Source organism: Oncorhynchus clarkii, chromosome 1, assembly GCF_045791955.1.
Source record: "Oncorhynchus clarkii lewisi isolate Uvic-CL-2024 chromosome 1, UVic_Ocla_1.0, whole genome shotgun sequence".
NCBI classification, from domain to species: domain Eukaryota; kingdom Metazoa; phylum Chordata; class Actinopteri; order Salmoniformes; family Salmonidae; genus Oncorhynchus; species Oncorhynchus clarkii.
Window position 1 is genome coordinate 19,201,595 of NC_092147.1, and position 15,478 is coordinate 19,217,072.

Sequence of the window (15,478 nt, forward strand, 5' to 3'; positions counted from 1 at the left end):
GAGAGGGTGAGAGAGAGTAAGAGATGTGAGAGGGAGAGAGAGAGTAAGAGATGTGAGAGGGAGAGAGAGAGTAAGAGATGTGAGAGGGAGAGAGAGAGTAAGAGATGTGAGAGGGTGAGAGAGAGTAAGAGATGAGAGAGGGAGAGAGAGAGTAAGAGATGAGAGAGGGTGAGAGAGAGTAAGAGATGTGAGAGGGAGAGAGAGAGTAAGAGATGTGAGAGGGAGAGAGAGAGTAAGAGATGTGAGAGGGAGAGAGAGAGTAAGAGATGTGAGAGGGAGAGAGAGAGTAAGAGATGTGAGAGGGTGAGAGAGAGTAAGAGATGTGAGAGGGTGAGAGAGAGTAAGAGATGTGAGAGGGTGAGAGAGAGTAAGAGATGTGAGAGGGAGAGAGAGAGTAAGAGATGTGAGAGGGAGAGAGAGAGAGTAAGATATTCCAAATTCCACATTCCAAAAAAATGTTTAAAAAAAATAATATACAAATAAGGTCATTTTAAAGCATGCGATAAAAGAGTGGTGTACTGGGATGTGAGAGGGAGAGAGAGAGTAAGAGATGAGAGAGGGAGAGAGAGAGTAAGAGATGTGAGAGGGAGAGAGAGATTATGAGATGTGAGAGGGAGAGAGAGAGTAAGAGATGAGAGAGGGAGAGAGAGAGTAAGAGATGAGAGAGGGAGAGAGAGAGTAAGAGATGAGAGAGGGAGAGAGAGAGTAAGAGATGTGAGAGGGAGAGAGAGAGTAAGAGATGTGAGAGGGGGAGAGAGAGTAAGAGATGAGAGAGGGAGAGAGAGAGTAAGTGATGAGAGATGGAGAGAGAGAGTAAGAGATGAGAGAGGGAGAGAGAGTAAGAGATGTGAGAGGGAGAGAGAGAGTAAGAGATGTGAGAGGGAGAGAGAGAGTAAGAGATGTGAGAGGGAGAGAGAGAGTAAGAGATGTGAGAGGGAGAGAGAGAGTAAGAGATGTGAGAGGGAGAGAGAGAGTAAGAGATGTGAGAGGGAGAGAGAGAGTAAGAGATGTGAGAGGGAGAGAGAGAGTAGGAGATGTGCGAGGGAGAGAGAGAGTAGGAGATGTGCGAGGGAGAGAGAGAGTAAGAGATGTGAGAGGGAGAGAGAGAGTAAGAGATGTGAGAGGGAGAGAGAGAGTAAGAGATGTGAGAGGGAGAGAGAGAGTAAGAGATGTGAGAGGGAGAGAGAGAGTAAGAGATGTGAGAGGGAGAGAGAGAGTAAGAGATGAGAGAGGGAGAGAGAGAGTAAGAGATAAGAGATGAGAGAGGGAGAGAGAGAGTAAGAGATGTGAGAGGGAGAGAGAGAGTAAGAGATGTGAGAGGGAGAGAGAGAGTAAGAGATGTGAGAGGGAGAGAGAGAGTAAGAGATGTGAGAGGGAGAGAGAGAGTAAGAGATGTGAGAGGGAGAGAGAGAGTAAGAGATGTGAGAGGGAGAGAGAGAGTAAGAGATGTGAGAGGGAGAGAGAGAGTAAGAGATGTGAGAGGGAGAGAGAGAGTAAGAGATGTGAGAGGGAGAGAGAGAGTAAGAGATGTGAGAGGGAGAGAGAGAGTAAGAGATGTGAGAGGGAGAGAGAGAGTAAGAGATGTGAGAGGGAGAGAGAGAGTAAGAGATGTGAGAGGGAGAGAGAGAGTAAGAGATGTGAGAGGGAGAGAGAGAGTAAGAGATGTGAGAGGGTGAGAGAGAGTAAGAGATGTGAGAGGGTGAGAGAGAGTAAGAGATGTGAGAGGGTGAGAGAGAGTAAGAGATGTGAGAGGGTGAGAGAGAGTAAGAGATGTGAGAGGGTGAGAGAGTAAGAGATGTGAGAGGGAGAGAGAGAGTAAGAGATGTGAGAGGGAGAGAGAGAGTAAGAGATGTGAGAGGGAGAGAGAGAGTAAGAGATGAGAGAGGGAGAGAGAGAGTAAGAGATGTGAGAGGGAGAGAGAGAGTAAGAGATGTGAGAGGGAGAGAGAGAGTAAGAGATGAGAGAGGGAGAGAGAGAGTAAGAGATGAGAGAGGGAGAGAGAGAGTAAGAGATGTGAGAGGGAGAGAGAGAGTAAGAGATGTGAGAGGGAGAGAGAGAGTAAGAGATGTGAGAGTGAGAGAGAGAGTAAGAGATGTGAGAGTGAGAGAGAGAGTAAGAGATGTGAGAGTGAGAGAGAGAGTAAGAGATGTGAGAGGGAGAGAGAGAGTAAGAGATGTGAGAGGGAGAGAGAGAGTAAGAGATGTGAGAGGGTGAGAGAGAGTAAGAGATGTGAGAGGGTGAGAGAGAGTAAGAGATGAGAGAGGGAGAGAGAGAGTAAGAGATGTGAGAGGGAGAGAGAGAGTAAGAGATGAGAGAGGGAGAGAGAGAGTAAGAGATGTGAGAGGGAGAGAGAGAGTAAGAGATGTGAGAGGGAGAGAGAGAGTAAGAGATGAGAGAGGGAGAGAGAGAGTAAGAGATGAGAGGGAGAGAGAGAGTAAGAGATGTGAGAGGGAGAGAGAGAGTAAGAGATGAGAGAGGGAGAGAGAGAGTAAGAGATGTGAGAGGGAGAGAGAGTAAGAGATGTGAGAGGGAGAGAGAGAGTAAGAGATGAGAGAGGGAGAGAGAGAGTAAGAGATGTGAGAGGGAGAGAGAGAGTAAGATATTCCAAATTCCACATTCCAAAAAAATGTTTAAAAAAAATAATATACAAATAAGGTCATTTTAAAGCATGCGATAAAAGAGTGGTGTACTGGGATGTGAGAGGGAGAGAGAGAGTAAGAGCAAGTGAAAGCATGACAGAGAATCGAGCTTGGCATTGCTAATTACAAAAGTATGGGGGGAAAACAGGCATGTAGAATGATGCCATGAGAGAGTGGAAAACAAGTGTGAGGGGGTGGCACTGACGTTTGTTACATCACCATGTCTTACATCAGGCCCCCAGCCCAACCCAGTCCTGTCAGCAGACGTGTAGAGCTGTTCTACTGCCTCTCTGTGTGTGTGCCTGCCTGCCTGTCCCCACTATGTGCCTCAGTCTTAGGCTCAGTCTGCTATGGCCTCAGGCCACAGTGAACCCGCATGGCTCACAATCCCTCATGGCTCATTAGCACGCACACCTAACACCCATTGGAATCGTGTAACTGCAATGGTCTGGAGCCAAAATGGTGGAAAAGGTCAGTGTAAATGTCTTCCTGTTGTCATATACTAATGCTTGAGGGCATTTCCCTTCAAACGTGGGTAAATTCCTGCTCGGTTTCCATGCCTGTTAGTACATGAATATACACAAGCTTATCCCCATGGAAAATAGAAATCTAAAATAGAAACATGGACATACACTAGTACCTGGTCGGACCTGCTTTGCCTCCAGAACAGCCTGAACTTTGCTCAATTGGTATCAAGGGACTTAACGTGTGCCAGGAAAACATTCCCAACACCAGCCTGTACTGCTGACACCAGGCAGGATAGCCTAGTGGTTAGAGCGTTGGACTAGTAACCGGAAGGTTGCAAGTTCAAACCCCCGAGCTTACAAGGTCGTTTTGCCCCTGAACAGGCAGTTAACCCACTGTTCCTAGGCCGTCATTGAAAATAAGAATTTGTTTTTAACTGACTTGCCTAGTTAAATAAAGGTGAAAAAAAATATGGGGCCATGGACCCATGCTGTTTATGCCAAATCCTGACGCAACAGGAATAGGGATTAATCAGGAAATGTTTTTCCACTCCTCAATTGTCTAGTGGAGCCACTTCTTGTTTTTAGCTGATAGGAGTGGAACCCGTGTGGTCATCTGCTGCAATAGCCAATACGTGACAAGGACCGACGAGATGTGCGATTCATCAGAAAAGATTGCCTCTTGTGAGTAGTATGTGAGTGAGTGGAATGATGCAGTGTGTGTGTGTGTGTGTGTGTGTGTGTGTGTGTATTGTGAGTGCGTGGGGTCATATCTCACCATGTAGTAGCCAGGCAGCAGCTTCTGTAGAAACTCGGCCTCCTTGTGCATAACGGTCTTGATGATGAACTCATCGTCCTTGGTCAGGTAGAACACAGATCCACTGGCCCCGGGGTTGGACAACTCAATCAGGGGCTCGTTACACAGGGAGTACTGCAGACACACAGACACATACACTCTGACTGCATTATCTTTGCATATTGAAACACACACAAGTACAAACATGCACTCCGACAAGTATACATACACAGAGACACACATCACACACACTAATCAGAGGTATGTGTGTGCTGTGGAGCTTCTAGACTGCTGCACACTCAGGGAGGAGCAGTGACTCACCCTGTCTCCTCCTTGACCTAACCTCTCCACCAGACCTCGTCTGGCCTAACCATCTCTACCCATCCTTCTTATACCTTCCCCCTCTCCTCAACCCAACCCTTCTGTGACCCTCCTCCTCTCTGCCTACCGTTTCTCCTCTTACCCTCCCTATTCTGTTCTTCTTCCTGCCCAATATCCCTATTCATCCACATAGTATTTATTTGCTCATCTCTCCCTCTCCCAAAATATCCTCATTCTCTCCAACCCTCCCTGTCTCTCCAACCCTCCCTGCCCCTCCTGTCTCTCCTGATTCTCTTCCCAGTCTCTCTCCAGGCGTGCCGGGGTGCCTGCCTGTCTGGTGGGGGAGATCACACTCCCAGTCAGGGTGCTACAGAGCCTGCTGTGCTGCTCACTGATGACAGCAGGCCTGGACTGAGAGGGAGGGAGTGGGCAGCAGGCTGTGGGATAGAGGGCCACACACACACCACACAGTGACAGATTGTATTTTTTCAGAGCTTTTAACCAACTGAAATTATAAATTGTCAGATTGAAAACAAATAACTTTTGGGGGTTAGATATTAATCTTTTAATTGTTTCACAACAATCCATCACCCTCTGAAATGCACAGCCTGATGAATCATCCCTTCTTGCAGGCATATCCCATTCAGACAGTATGGGGAATAGGGGATGACAAGAGGAGGGGAAGATAAGAGCAGGGAGAGAGAGAGCACAAGAGAGAGGAAGGAGAGTGAAAATGAGAGAAAGAAAGAAGGGGAGAGGGGAAAGAGAGAGGAAGGAGAGTGAAAATGAGAGAAAGAAAGAAGGGGAGAGGGGAAAGAGAGAAATAAATAAATAGAGAAAGATGAGAATGGAGGAAGGGAGAAAGAGTGAAGAGAAAGAGAGAGAGACAGTGAGGCAGGAAGGAAGGGAGAGCAAGACCCTGAGTGCAGAGAGCTTGAGCTCCAGGCACTGTGATTAATCACTGAGGCAGGAACACTGCACACACACCCAGGGCCACACACACACACACACACACACACACACACACACCCCCCCAGGGCCAGCCACACACACACACACACAATAAATGCAGACCCTCAGAGGGAGACAGACACCTAATACACACAGGAGCATGACAGCATCCTAAAAACACAGGCAGTTGTATAATCATATCGTCTAGAAGGCAGGAGGGGCATGTTCACAGACGAACACACACAGCCAGTCAAGCAAGACTGAAACAACGTGACAAGGGCCATGAGGGGTGACGCTGTGCCTGTCACACTCACACACACACACTTTGACTGCATTATTATGGCACATCGAAACAGACACAAGGACATGTATGTATCCTACTCCGACAAGTATACACACACACACACACATACACACAATAATCAGAGGTACAGTGCAGTCAGAAAGTAGTCAGACCCCTTGACATCTTCCACATTTTGTTACGTTACAGCCTTATTCTGAAATGGATTAAAGAAAACAATTTCCTCAGCAATCTACACACAAATCGCCCTTAATGACAAAGTGAAAACAGGTTTAGTCATTTTTGTAAATGTATATAAAAAAACAAACAGAAATACCTTCTTTACATAAGTATTCAGACCCTTTGCTATGAGACTCGAAATTGAGCTCAGGTGTATCCTGTTTCCACTGATCATCCTTGAGATGTTTCTACAACTTGATTGGAGTCCAACTGTGGTAAATTCAATTGATTGGACATGATTTGGAAAGGCACACACCTGCCTATACAAGGTTACACAGTTGACAGTACATGTCAGAGCAAACACCAAGTCATGAGATCCAAAGGAATTGTCCGTAGAGCTCTGAAACAGGATTGTGTCAAGGCACAGATTTGATGTATTTATTTAATTTAACTAGGCAAGTCTGTTAAGAACAAATTATTATTTACAATGACGGCCAACCCCGGCCAAATCCGGATGACGCTGGGCCAATTATGTGCCGCCCTATGGGACTTCCAATCACGGCCGGATATGATGCAACCTGGATACAAACCAGGGACTGCAGTGACGCCTCTTGCACGGAGATGCAGTGCCTTAGACAGCTGCACCACTCGGGAGCCCCAGATCTGGGGAAGGGTACCAAAAACATTTCTGCAGCATCAAAGTTCCCTAAGAAGACAAAGGCCTCTATCATTCTTAAATTGAAGAAGTTTGGAACCACCAAGACTCTTCCTAGAGCTGGCCGCCCGGTCAAACTGAGCAATCAGGGGAGAAGGGCCTTGGTCAGGGAGGTGACCAAGGACCCGATGGTCACTCTGACTGAGCTCTAGAGTTCCTCTGTGGAGATGGGACAACCATCTCTGCAGCACTCCACCAATTAGGCTTTTATGTAGTGGCTAGAAGGAAGCCACTCTTCAATAAAAGGCCCCTAAAGACTCTCAGACCATGGATAGCAGAATTCTCTGGTCTGATGAAACCAAGGTTGAACTCTATGGCCTGAATGTCTAGCATCATGTCTGGAGGAAACCTGGCACCATCCCTACAGTGAAGCATGATGGAGGCAGCATCACGCTATGGGGATGTTTGGACTGGGAGACGAGTCAGGATTGAGGCAAAGATGAACGGAGAAAAGTACAGAGAGATCCTTGATGAAAACCTGCTCCAGAGCGCTCAGGACCTCAGACTGGGGTGAAGGTTCACCTTCCAACAGGACAACAACCCTAAGCACACAGCCAAGACAACACAGGAGTGGCTTCGGGACAAATCTCTGAATGTCCTTGAGTGGCCCAGCCAGAGCTTGGAGAACCTGATCTAACGTCTCTGGAGAGACCTGGAAATAGCTGTGCAGCAACGCTCCCCATCCAACCTGACAAACCTTGAGAGGATCTGCAGAGAAGAATGGGAGAAACTCCCAAAATACAGGTGTGCCAAGATTGTAGCGTCATACCCAAGAAGACTCGAGGCTGTAATCACTGCCCAAGGTGCTTCAACAAAGTACTGAGTAAAGGGTCTGAATACTTATGTAAAAGTGATATTTCAGTTGAATAAAAAAAATAAAAATTAGCAAACATTTCTAAAAAACATTTTTTGCTTTGTCATTATGGGATATTGTGTGTAGATTTATGAGGATAAAAACTATTTAATACATTTTATAATAAGGTTGCAACCTAACAAAATGTGGAAAAAATAAAGTGGTCTGGATACATTCCGAATGCACTGTATGTGTGTGCTGTGGAGCTTCTAGATTGCTGCCCACTCAGGGAGGAGCAGTGACTCACCCCGTCTCCTCCTTGACCTAACCTCTCCACCAGACCTCGTCTGGCCTAACCATCTCTACCCATCCTTCGTATACCTTCCCCCTCTCCTCAACCCAACCCTTCTGTGGCCCTCCTCCTCTCTGCATACCGTTTCTCCTCTTACCCTCCCTACTCTGTTCTTTTTCCTGCCTAATATCCCTATTCATCCACATAGTATTTCTTTGCTCATCTCTCCCTCTCCCAGAATCTCCTCATTCTCTCCAATCCTCCCTGTCTCTCCAACCCTCCCTGTCCCTCATTCTCTCCAACCCTCCCTGTCTCTCATTCTCTCCAACCCTCCCTGTCTCTCTGTCTCTCCAACCCTCCCTGTCTCTCTGTCTCTCCAACCCTCCCTGTCTCTCTGTCTCTCCAACCCTCCCTGTCTCTCTGTCTCTCCAACCCTCCCTGTCTCTCTGTCTCTCCAACCCTCCCTGTCTCTCCAACCCTCCCTGTCTCTCCAACCCTCCCTGTCTCTCATTCTCTCCAACCCTCCCTGTCTCTCATTCTCTCCAACCCTCCCTGTCTCTCCAATCCTCCCTGTCTCTCATTCTCTCCAACCCTCCCTGTCTCTCCAACCCTCCCCGTCTCTCATTCTCTCCAACCCCCCCTGTCTCTCATTCTCTCCAACCCCCCCTGTCTCTCATTCTCTCCAACCCTCCCTGTCCCTCCCTCCCTCCCGATCATCTAATATGTTAACGTCATGCAATGTTTTCATGTCTGTTGTCATGGTTTAAAAATGGTAGATTTCCCTATTCTTACCAGGTAGTCATCGGGCCTGATCCCAAAGAGCTCCCTGAAGTAGCGGAAGGCCACGGGAGCGTACGTCTTGAAGCGGAAGTCTGGGAAGTGGTGGGCTGGAGTCAGGTTGCTGCCTTCACTGGATGGGGGAGAAGGGGAGAAAGGCTTTTAGATACGGGACAACTATGTATGAACTAAGGAACTATTCTAGTGTAAATATATGAATATACATTGCTTTCTATCAAAATAACATGTCCAGGATCAGGGATGTGATTGGTCTGAGGCCTGGATGACGGGACTGTCTCGTTCTAATGATTTCACAAAGTTATGTACTGCCCTGATGGTGTGGTTAGCAATTAACTACTGCAGTACATATCTTTTCTATGAATATACTGTCCATACAGTCAATATACACCATTCACATACATATATATTTATATTCCGGACTCTGACATTGCTCATTCATATTATGTCTTAATTTCTTGTTATGTTTTTAACTTTTGGATTATGTGTGTATTGTTATTGTATTGCTAAATATTACTGCACTGTTGGAGCTAGAAACATAAGCATTTCACCGCACTGGCGATAACATCTGCAGAACTGTGTACACGACCAATAAACTTTGATCTGATCTGATTTAGTTACCTGGGAAAGAAGACGCTCTCCACCACATAGAAGTCCTGCATGAGGACGTCTCTCTCAGGCTTGGAGCTCAGGTTGCCCACTGTGTAGCCGATGCCCAGCTGGATGGCACCTTTCAGGGCAGACGACGTGGTCTGGGGGAGAGGAGACATACAGTAGGGGTTAGTGGAGATAAAACTACTCTGAGCTTGGTGGACTGCAGCTCATTTATATGAATTGAGAAATCTTCTGATTTACTAGCTCCATTAGTTCAGCTCTCAGAGGGGACTGTACTCCACAATGAAGAGCCAAAACATTGACTCGCTCAACCATGCACACCAGAATACACATCATCTAATGTGACTGGCAGGCAGGCAGGCAGGCAGGCAGGCAGGCAGGCAGGCAGGCAGGCAGGCAGGCAGGCAGGCAGGCAGGCTCAATCAAATCAAATTTTATTTGTAGATCTTCATCAGGTTGGTTTTCAGTGAGACACACTGTGTCTGCTCTGCTGTGTCTTTATCTCTTCTCACATTAGTATAAGTGGAACAGGCGGCAGGTAGTTGGGTCAGAAGCCAAAATGTTGCTGGTTCAAATCCCTGAGTCGACTAGGTGACACATGTGCCCTTGAGCAAGGCACTTAACCCTAATTGTTCTCTAAGTCACACTTTGGATAAGAGTATCTGTTAAATGATGTAAACATACAGCGTGCAGGCTTTCACGGTTCTCTTCCCTGCTTTGCTGGCTCACAGCTGTAGCCTAATTATGCATACAGGACCATTACCAGGTGAGTTTTCTTGTGCCAGTGTCTTGGCTTGCTTGCTCTTGTGGGAGGTTGGCATTTCAAGGCACAGGTACTATATGTTATTACTATGTAATTGATTGACTAATTGAATCAGGGGAGATGCTGCCTACCTTCTTGTAGGTGGTCTCTCCGGACGCGTCCACTCCCCTGTGGCCCATCCTCTTCCCCTGGCCTGGTAGGCCTGAGACACCAGGCAGCTGTTGGCCAGAGGATGGAGCAGAGTGATTAAGACACAGATTTAGATTTTTACTCACTTCTATGGGCTGAAAACACCACCTGATGCCTAGCTATGGGCCAGGTTTATCAAGCGTTTGCAGTGCCTGTGGGAAGTTTGCACCTGTTCTTTCCAATAGGGAACAACACATAAAAGGAGGAATGAAAGGTAAACTGAATATCAATAGAAGAACGAGGACAACGGGGTCAGTTTCATGTTTTTTTTAGCTTTGATTTTGTTTGTCTTCTATTCCCGTGATAATTAAAGATGCAAACTCAACACAGGTGCTACCGCTTAGTAAATATGTCACTAAAAAGCCTTGTGAGTGAACTGAGTCTCCTCTTTATGCCCATTTCTCTAACCTCTAACCCCTCCCAGATTACACAGACAAATTGACAGTGGGCACTTCTCATCACAGGGCAGAGTGTAAAATGAAAGGGGCTTATAACACAGCATATGACCGGGGCAGTACCTAATATATGACCGGGGCAGTACCTATGAAGATTCTCACACTGCCCGCGAGCATACTGAAGCCTCTATATGAAGTGTAGTAGTAGAGAGATCACACAGCATAAGGATTGAAGTGCAGGCAGGGGGATCAAAGTAGCAGGAGATGGTGTGTGTAGCAGAACACAGACAGTAGGAGGGGGGGTTTAAATAGAGGGCATGTCAGTCAGCTGTATTTCACAGTCATATGGGCTAAATACAAGTAAAGGTGAGTACATTACCTCAGTGATGTGTGCTTTTCTAGCAGAAAAATCTGAAAGAGAGAGAGACCGAGAGAGACAGAGACACAAAGAGAAAGAGAGCATTAGACCTATGAGGGATTCCATTAGTTCACATAGTCAGTGTTCGAAGGAACAAAGAGGAATCCCATAGGGTACACATTATGTAATAACAGTGTCAAATAACAATGGGGGCAGGTAGTGGAAGGAACGGTTACCAAATCAATATACCATCCATATTCTTCCTGGTAGTCTAGTCAGTACCATCTATCCCCAGCCTAGCATTTCATAAAGCCATGTGATGTGAAAACAGAGCCACATAAACAAAGGACTGGATCAGTGAGCTCTGCTGTCCTGTTCTCTTCAGCCAGCCTCAAATAGATCCATAATTGTAGCTAATTTCTCAACTCACTTAGCATAATGAAGGAGTAGACTAAGAGGGGAGCGTAGACAGCGCAACACACTGCTACTGGGATGATTGAACATCAGATGCCAGGGGGCTGATTACATCAAGAGTCAAGACACTGACTGACTGAGGCGTTTAAAACTGACCAACACTGTTATTTTAGGCTTGTCTATTTAAAATTATTAACACAGACAGTAAATATGCAATTGGAATGACCTAAAAAAAACTACATTTTCAATGAGAATGTGTTATTCACCAGCCGTGCAAAGTGTGTGATGACAGGAGGTTGTGAAGGGGAGAAGCTGCATGTTCTCTGAATTGGTGTTTTACTCCTTCAAGATGCATTGCTGAAGCATGCCTACCACCAGTGGATGCAGGTTGGCGTTTATGGTCATGAATCTTGCACTGGAGGCATCTCCGCAGATTGTAGGCTGTTCTAGCTAGTGACCAAAGTCATAGAATGGGATTTTAAACCTTAACCACACACCAATGCAATCATTCTGCGAACAGGCTGGAACACTGCATAAAGAAAATACATTACATCCAACCACGCCAATGCAGATGATTAGAGCGAGGAGAGAGGAGCCTGTCCTCCTTGTTACCGGGCAGACCCCAAGGTTTTCTTCTGTTCCTGTAACCTTTATAAACAGCCCCCCTGTCATTTCGCCCTGTGAACAGTGGGGTTGCTTCCCTGTGTATCTTCTTACTAGACTAGAGCCATTTTGCTTCTGCATGCCTACAACCGTTCTTATTACTCTACAGGTGTTCTTATTACGCTACAGGTGTTCTTATTACCATACACCCGTTCTTATTACTCTACAGGTGTTCTTATTACGCTACAGGTGTTCTTATTACCATACACCCGTTCTTATTACTCTACAGGTGTTCTTATTACTCTACACCCATTCTTATTACTCTACACGCGTTCTTATTACGCTACAGGTCTTCTTATTACACTACAGGTGTTCTTATTACTCTACACCCGTTCTTATTACGCTACAGGTGTTCTTATTACTCTACACCCGTTCTTATTATTCTACACCCGTACTTATTACTCTACACCCGTTCATAGACCCACCTGTTTTGAGCCCTAATTGTTTAGCCTGTTTTGCAAGGTATTTTGGCATTAATACAGGTCACATATCAGTTTGCAAACAATGTAAAAAATTAAGAATAAATCAATAAAGCCATCTCTTTTTTGCTTTCTTGAGTAAGAAAATGCAGGTGTTTCAGCCTAGCTTAGTGCCTTCTGTGGTGGTGGGGCAGCCAGCAGAAAATACGGAGCGTAGGGGTTGGTAATGTTCTCTATTAGCTCAGTGTTCTGTCACTCATGGGGAGACCACACCACCAAATAATCTACAGTTAGAGCTCGGACATTACATTAGAAGTGCCCATCCTAGAAGGCTCAAGGTCATTGGCCACAGATAAAATGTCAAATCACATTATATCTACCATAGCTTTGATCATGTCAACACCATGGGCCAGAAAATGTTGAATACATTGGCCATGTTGTCAATTTAGCATGACTTCTTCCGTGTTCAAAACAACTGGAAACTCAGATCTGGGAAATCTCAGACTTCAGTGAGTTCAAGACAACTGGGGGAAAAATGAGCTCCGACTAGGAAAATATGTTTTGAACAGTCATCTAACTCGGAATTCCAATTCGGGAACTCGGGCCTCTTTCTGAATCTCCGACCTGAAGATCACCGACGTCATGAGTCGACCTCGACCTTGATTTTATTTCTTTCATCACATTCCCAGTGGGTCAGAAGTTTACATACACATTAGTATTTGGTAGCATTGCCTTTAAATTGTTTAACTTGGGTCAAACGTTTCAGGTAGCGTGCGACAAGCTTCCTACAATAAGTTGGGTGAATTTTGGCCCAATCCTCCTGACAGAGCTGGTGTAACTGAGTCAGGTTTGTAGGCCTCCTTGCTTGCACACGCTTTTTCAGTTCTGCCCACAAAATTTCAATAGGCTTGAGGTTAGGGCTTCGTGATGGCCACTCCAATACCTTGACTTTGTTGTCCTTAAGCCATTTTGCCACAACTTTGGAAGTATGCTTGGGGTCATTGTCCATTTGGAAGACCCATTTGCGACCAAGCTTTAACTTCCTGACTGAAGTCTTTAGATGTTGTTTCAATATATCCACAATTTCCATCCTCATGATGCCATCTATTTTGTGAAGTGCACGTGTCCCTCCTGCAGCAAAGCATCCCCACAAAATGATGCTGCCACGCCAGTGCTTCACGGTTGGGAGGGTGTTCTTCAGCTTGCTAGCCTCCCCCTTTTCCTCCAAACATAACGATGGTCATTAGGACCAAACAGTTATATTTTTGTTTCATCAGACAAGAGGAAATTTCTTCAAAAAGTACGATCTTTGTCCCCATGTGCAGTTGCAAACCGTAGTCTGGCTTTTTTTATGGCAGTTTTGGAGCAGTGGCTTCTGCCTTAGTGAGCGGCCTTTCAGGTTATGTCGATATAGGACTCGTTTTACTGTGGATATAGATACTTTTGTACCCATTTCCTCCAGCATCTTCACAAGGTCCTTTGCTGTTGTTCTTGGATTGATTTGCACTTTTCACACCAAAGTAAGTTCATCTCCAGGAGACAGAACGCGTCTCCTTCCTGAGCGGTATGACGGCTGCGTGGTCCCATGGTGTTTATACTTGCGTACTATTGTTTGTACAGATGAACGTGGGACCTTCAGGCGTTTGGAAATTGCTCCCAAGGATGAACCAGACTTGTGGAGGTCTACAATTTGTTTTCTGAGGTCTTGCCTGATTTCATTTGATTTTCCCATGATGTCAAGCAAAGAGGCACTGAGTTTGAAGGTAGGCCTTGAAATACATCCACAGGTACACCTCCAACTGACTCAAATGATATCAATTAGCCTATCAGAAGATTCTAAAGCCATGACAGAATTGTCTGTAATTATCCAAGCTGTTTAAAGGCACAGTCAACTTAGTGTATGTAAACTTCTGACCCACTGTAATTGTGAAACAATGAATTATAAGTGCAATAATATGTCTGTAAACATTTTTTGAAAAAATCCTGTAACCTTTATAAACAGCCCCCCTGTCATTTCGCCCTGTGAATTTTTTGAAAAATGACTTGTGTCATCCACAAAGTAGATGTCCTATCCGACTTGCCAAACTATAGTTTGTTAGCAACACATTACACACACACACACACACACACACACACACACACACACACACACACACATACGTGTGTGTGTATATATATATGTACAGTTGTGGCCAAAAGTTTTGAGAATGACAAATATTAATTTTCACAAAGTCTGCTGCCTCAGTTTGTATGATGGCAATTTGCATAAACTCCAGAATGTTATGAAGAGTGATCAGATGAATTGCAATTAATTGCAAAGTCCCTCTTTACCATGCAAATGAACTGAATCCCCCCAAAACATTCCCACTGCATTTCAGCACTGCCACAAAAGGACCAGCTGACATCATGTCAGTGATTCTCTCGTTAACACAGGTGTGAGTGTTGACGAGGACAAGGCAGGAGATCACTCTGTCATGCTGATTGAGTACGAATAACAGTCTGGAAGCTTCAAAAGGAGGGTGGTCCTTGGAATCATTGTTCTTCCTCTGTCAACCATGGTTACCTGCAAGGAAACATGTGCTATCATCATTGCTTTGCAAAAAAAGGGCTTCACAGGCAAGGATATTGCTGCCAGTAAGATTGCACCTAAATCACCCATTTATCGGATCATCAAGAACTTCAAGGAGAGCGGTTCAATTGTTGTGATGAAGGCTTCAGGGCGCCCAAGAAAGTCCAGCAAGCGCCAGTACCTTCTCCTAAAGTTGATTCAGCTGCGGGATCGGGGCACCACCAGTACAGAGCTTGTTCAGGAATGGCAGCAGGCAGGTGTGAGTGCACCTGCACGCACAGTGAGGCGAAGACTTTTGGAGGATGGCCTGGTGTCAAGAAGGGCAGCAAAGAAGCCACTTCTCTCCAGGAAAAACATCAGGGACAGACTGATGTTCTGAAAAAGGTACAGGGATTGGACTGCTGAGGACTGGGGTAAAGTCATTTTCTCTGATGAATCCCCTTTCCGATTGTTTGGGGCATCCGGAAAAAAGCTTGTCCAGAGAAGACAAGGTGAGCGCTACCATCAGTCCTGTGTCATGCCAACAGTAAAGCATTGTGAGACCATTCATGTGTGGGGTTGCTTCTCTGCCAAGGGAGTGGGCTCACTCACAATTTTGCCTAAGAACACAGCCATGAATAAAGAATGGTACCAACACATCCTCTGAGAGCAACTTCTCCCAACCATCCAGGAACAGTTTGGTGACGAACAATGCCTTTTCCAGCATGATGGAGCACCTTGCCATAAGGCAAAAGTGATAACTAAGTGGCTTGGGGAACAAAACATCGATATTTTGGGTCCATGGCCAGGAAACTCCCCAGACCTTAATCGCATTGAGAACTTGTAGTCAATCCTCAAGAGGCGGGTGGACAAACAAAAACCCACAAA

At 45.7% G+C, this 15,478-nt stretch overlaps 1 protein-coding gene across 4 annotated transcripts in view; it reads right to left on the bottom strand.

Moving 5' to 3' along the window:
• Positions 1 to 15,478, bottom strand: part of LOC139380279 (phosphatidylinositol 4-phosphate 5-kinase type-1 gamma-like) — an 87,675-nt gene that overhangs the window by 38,416 nt on the left and 33,781 nt on the right. For all 4 annotated transcript variants that reach the window (XM_071123130.1, XM_071123047.1, XM_071122964.1 and 1 more), the window contains exons 2-6: positions 10,568 to 10,599; positions 9,736 to 9,822; positions 8,848 to 8,978; positions 8,224 to 8,341; positions 3,882 to 4,034 (exon numbers count right to left, since the gene is read on the bottom strand). In XM_071123130.1, coding sequence (XP_070979231.1) covers positions 3,882 to 4,034; positions 8,224 to 8,341; positions 8,848 to 8,978; positions 9,736 to 9,822; positions 10,568 to 10,599 — 521 coding nt within the window. The remainder of the gene's footprint in view (positions 1 to 3,881; positions 4,035 to 8,223; positions 8,342 to 8,847; positions 8,979 to 9,735; positions 9,823 to 10,567; positions 10,600 to 15,478) is intronic.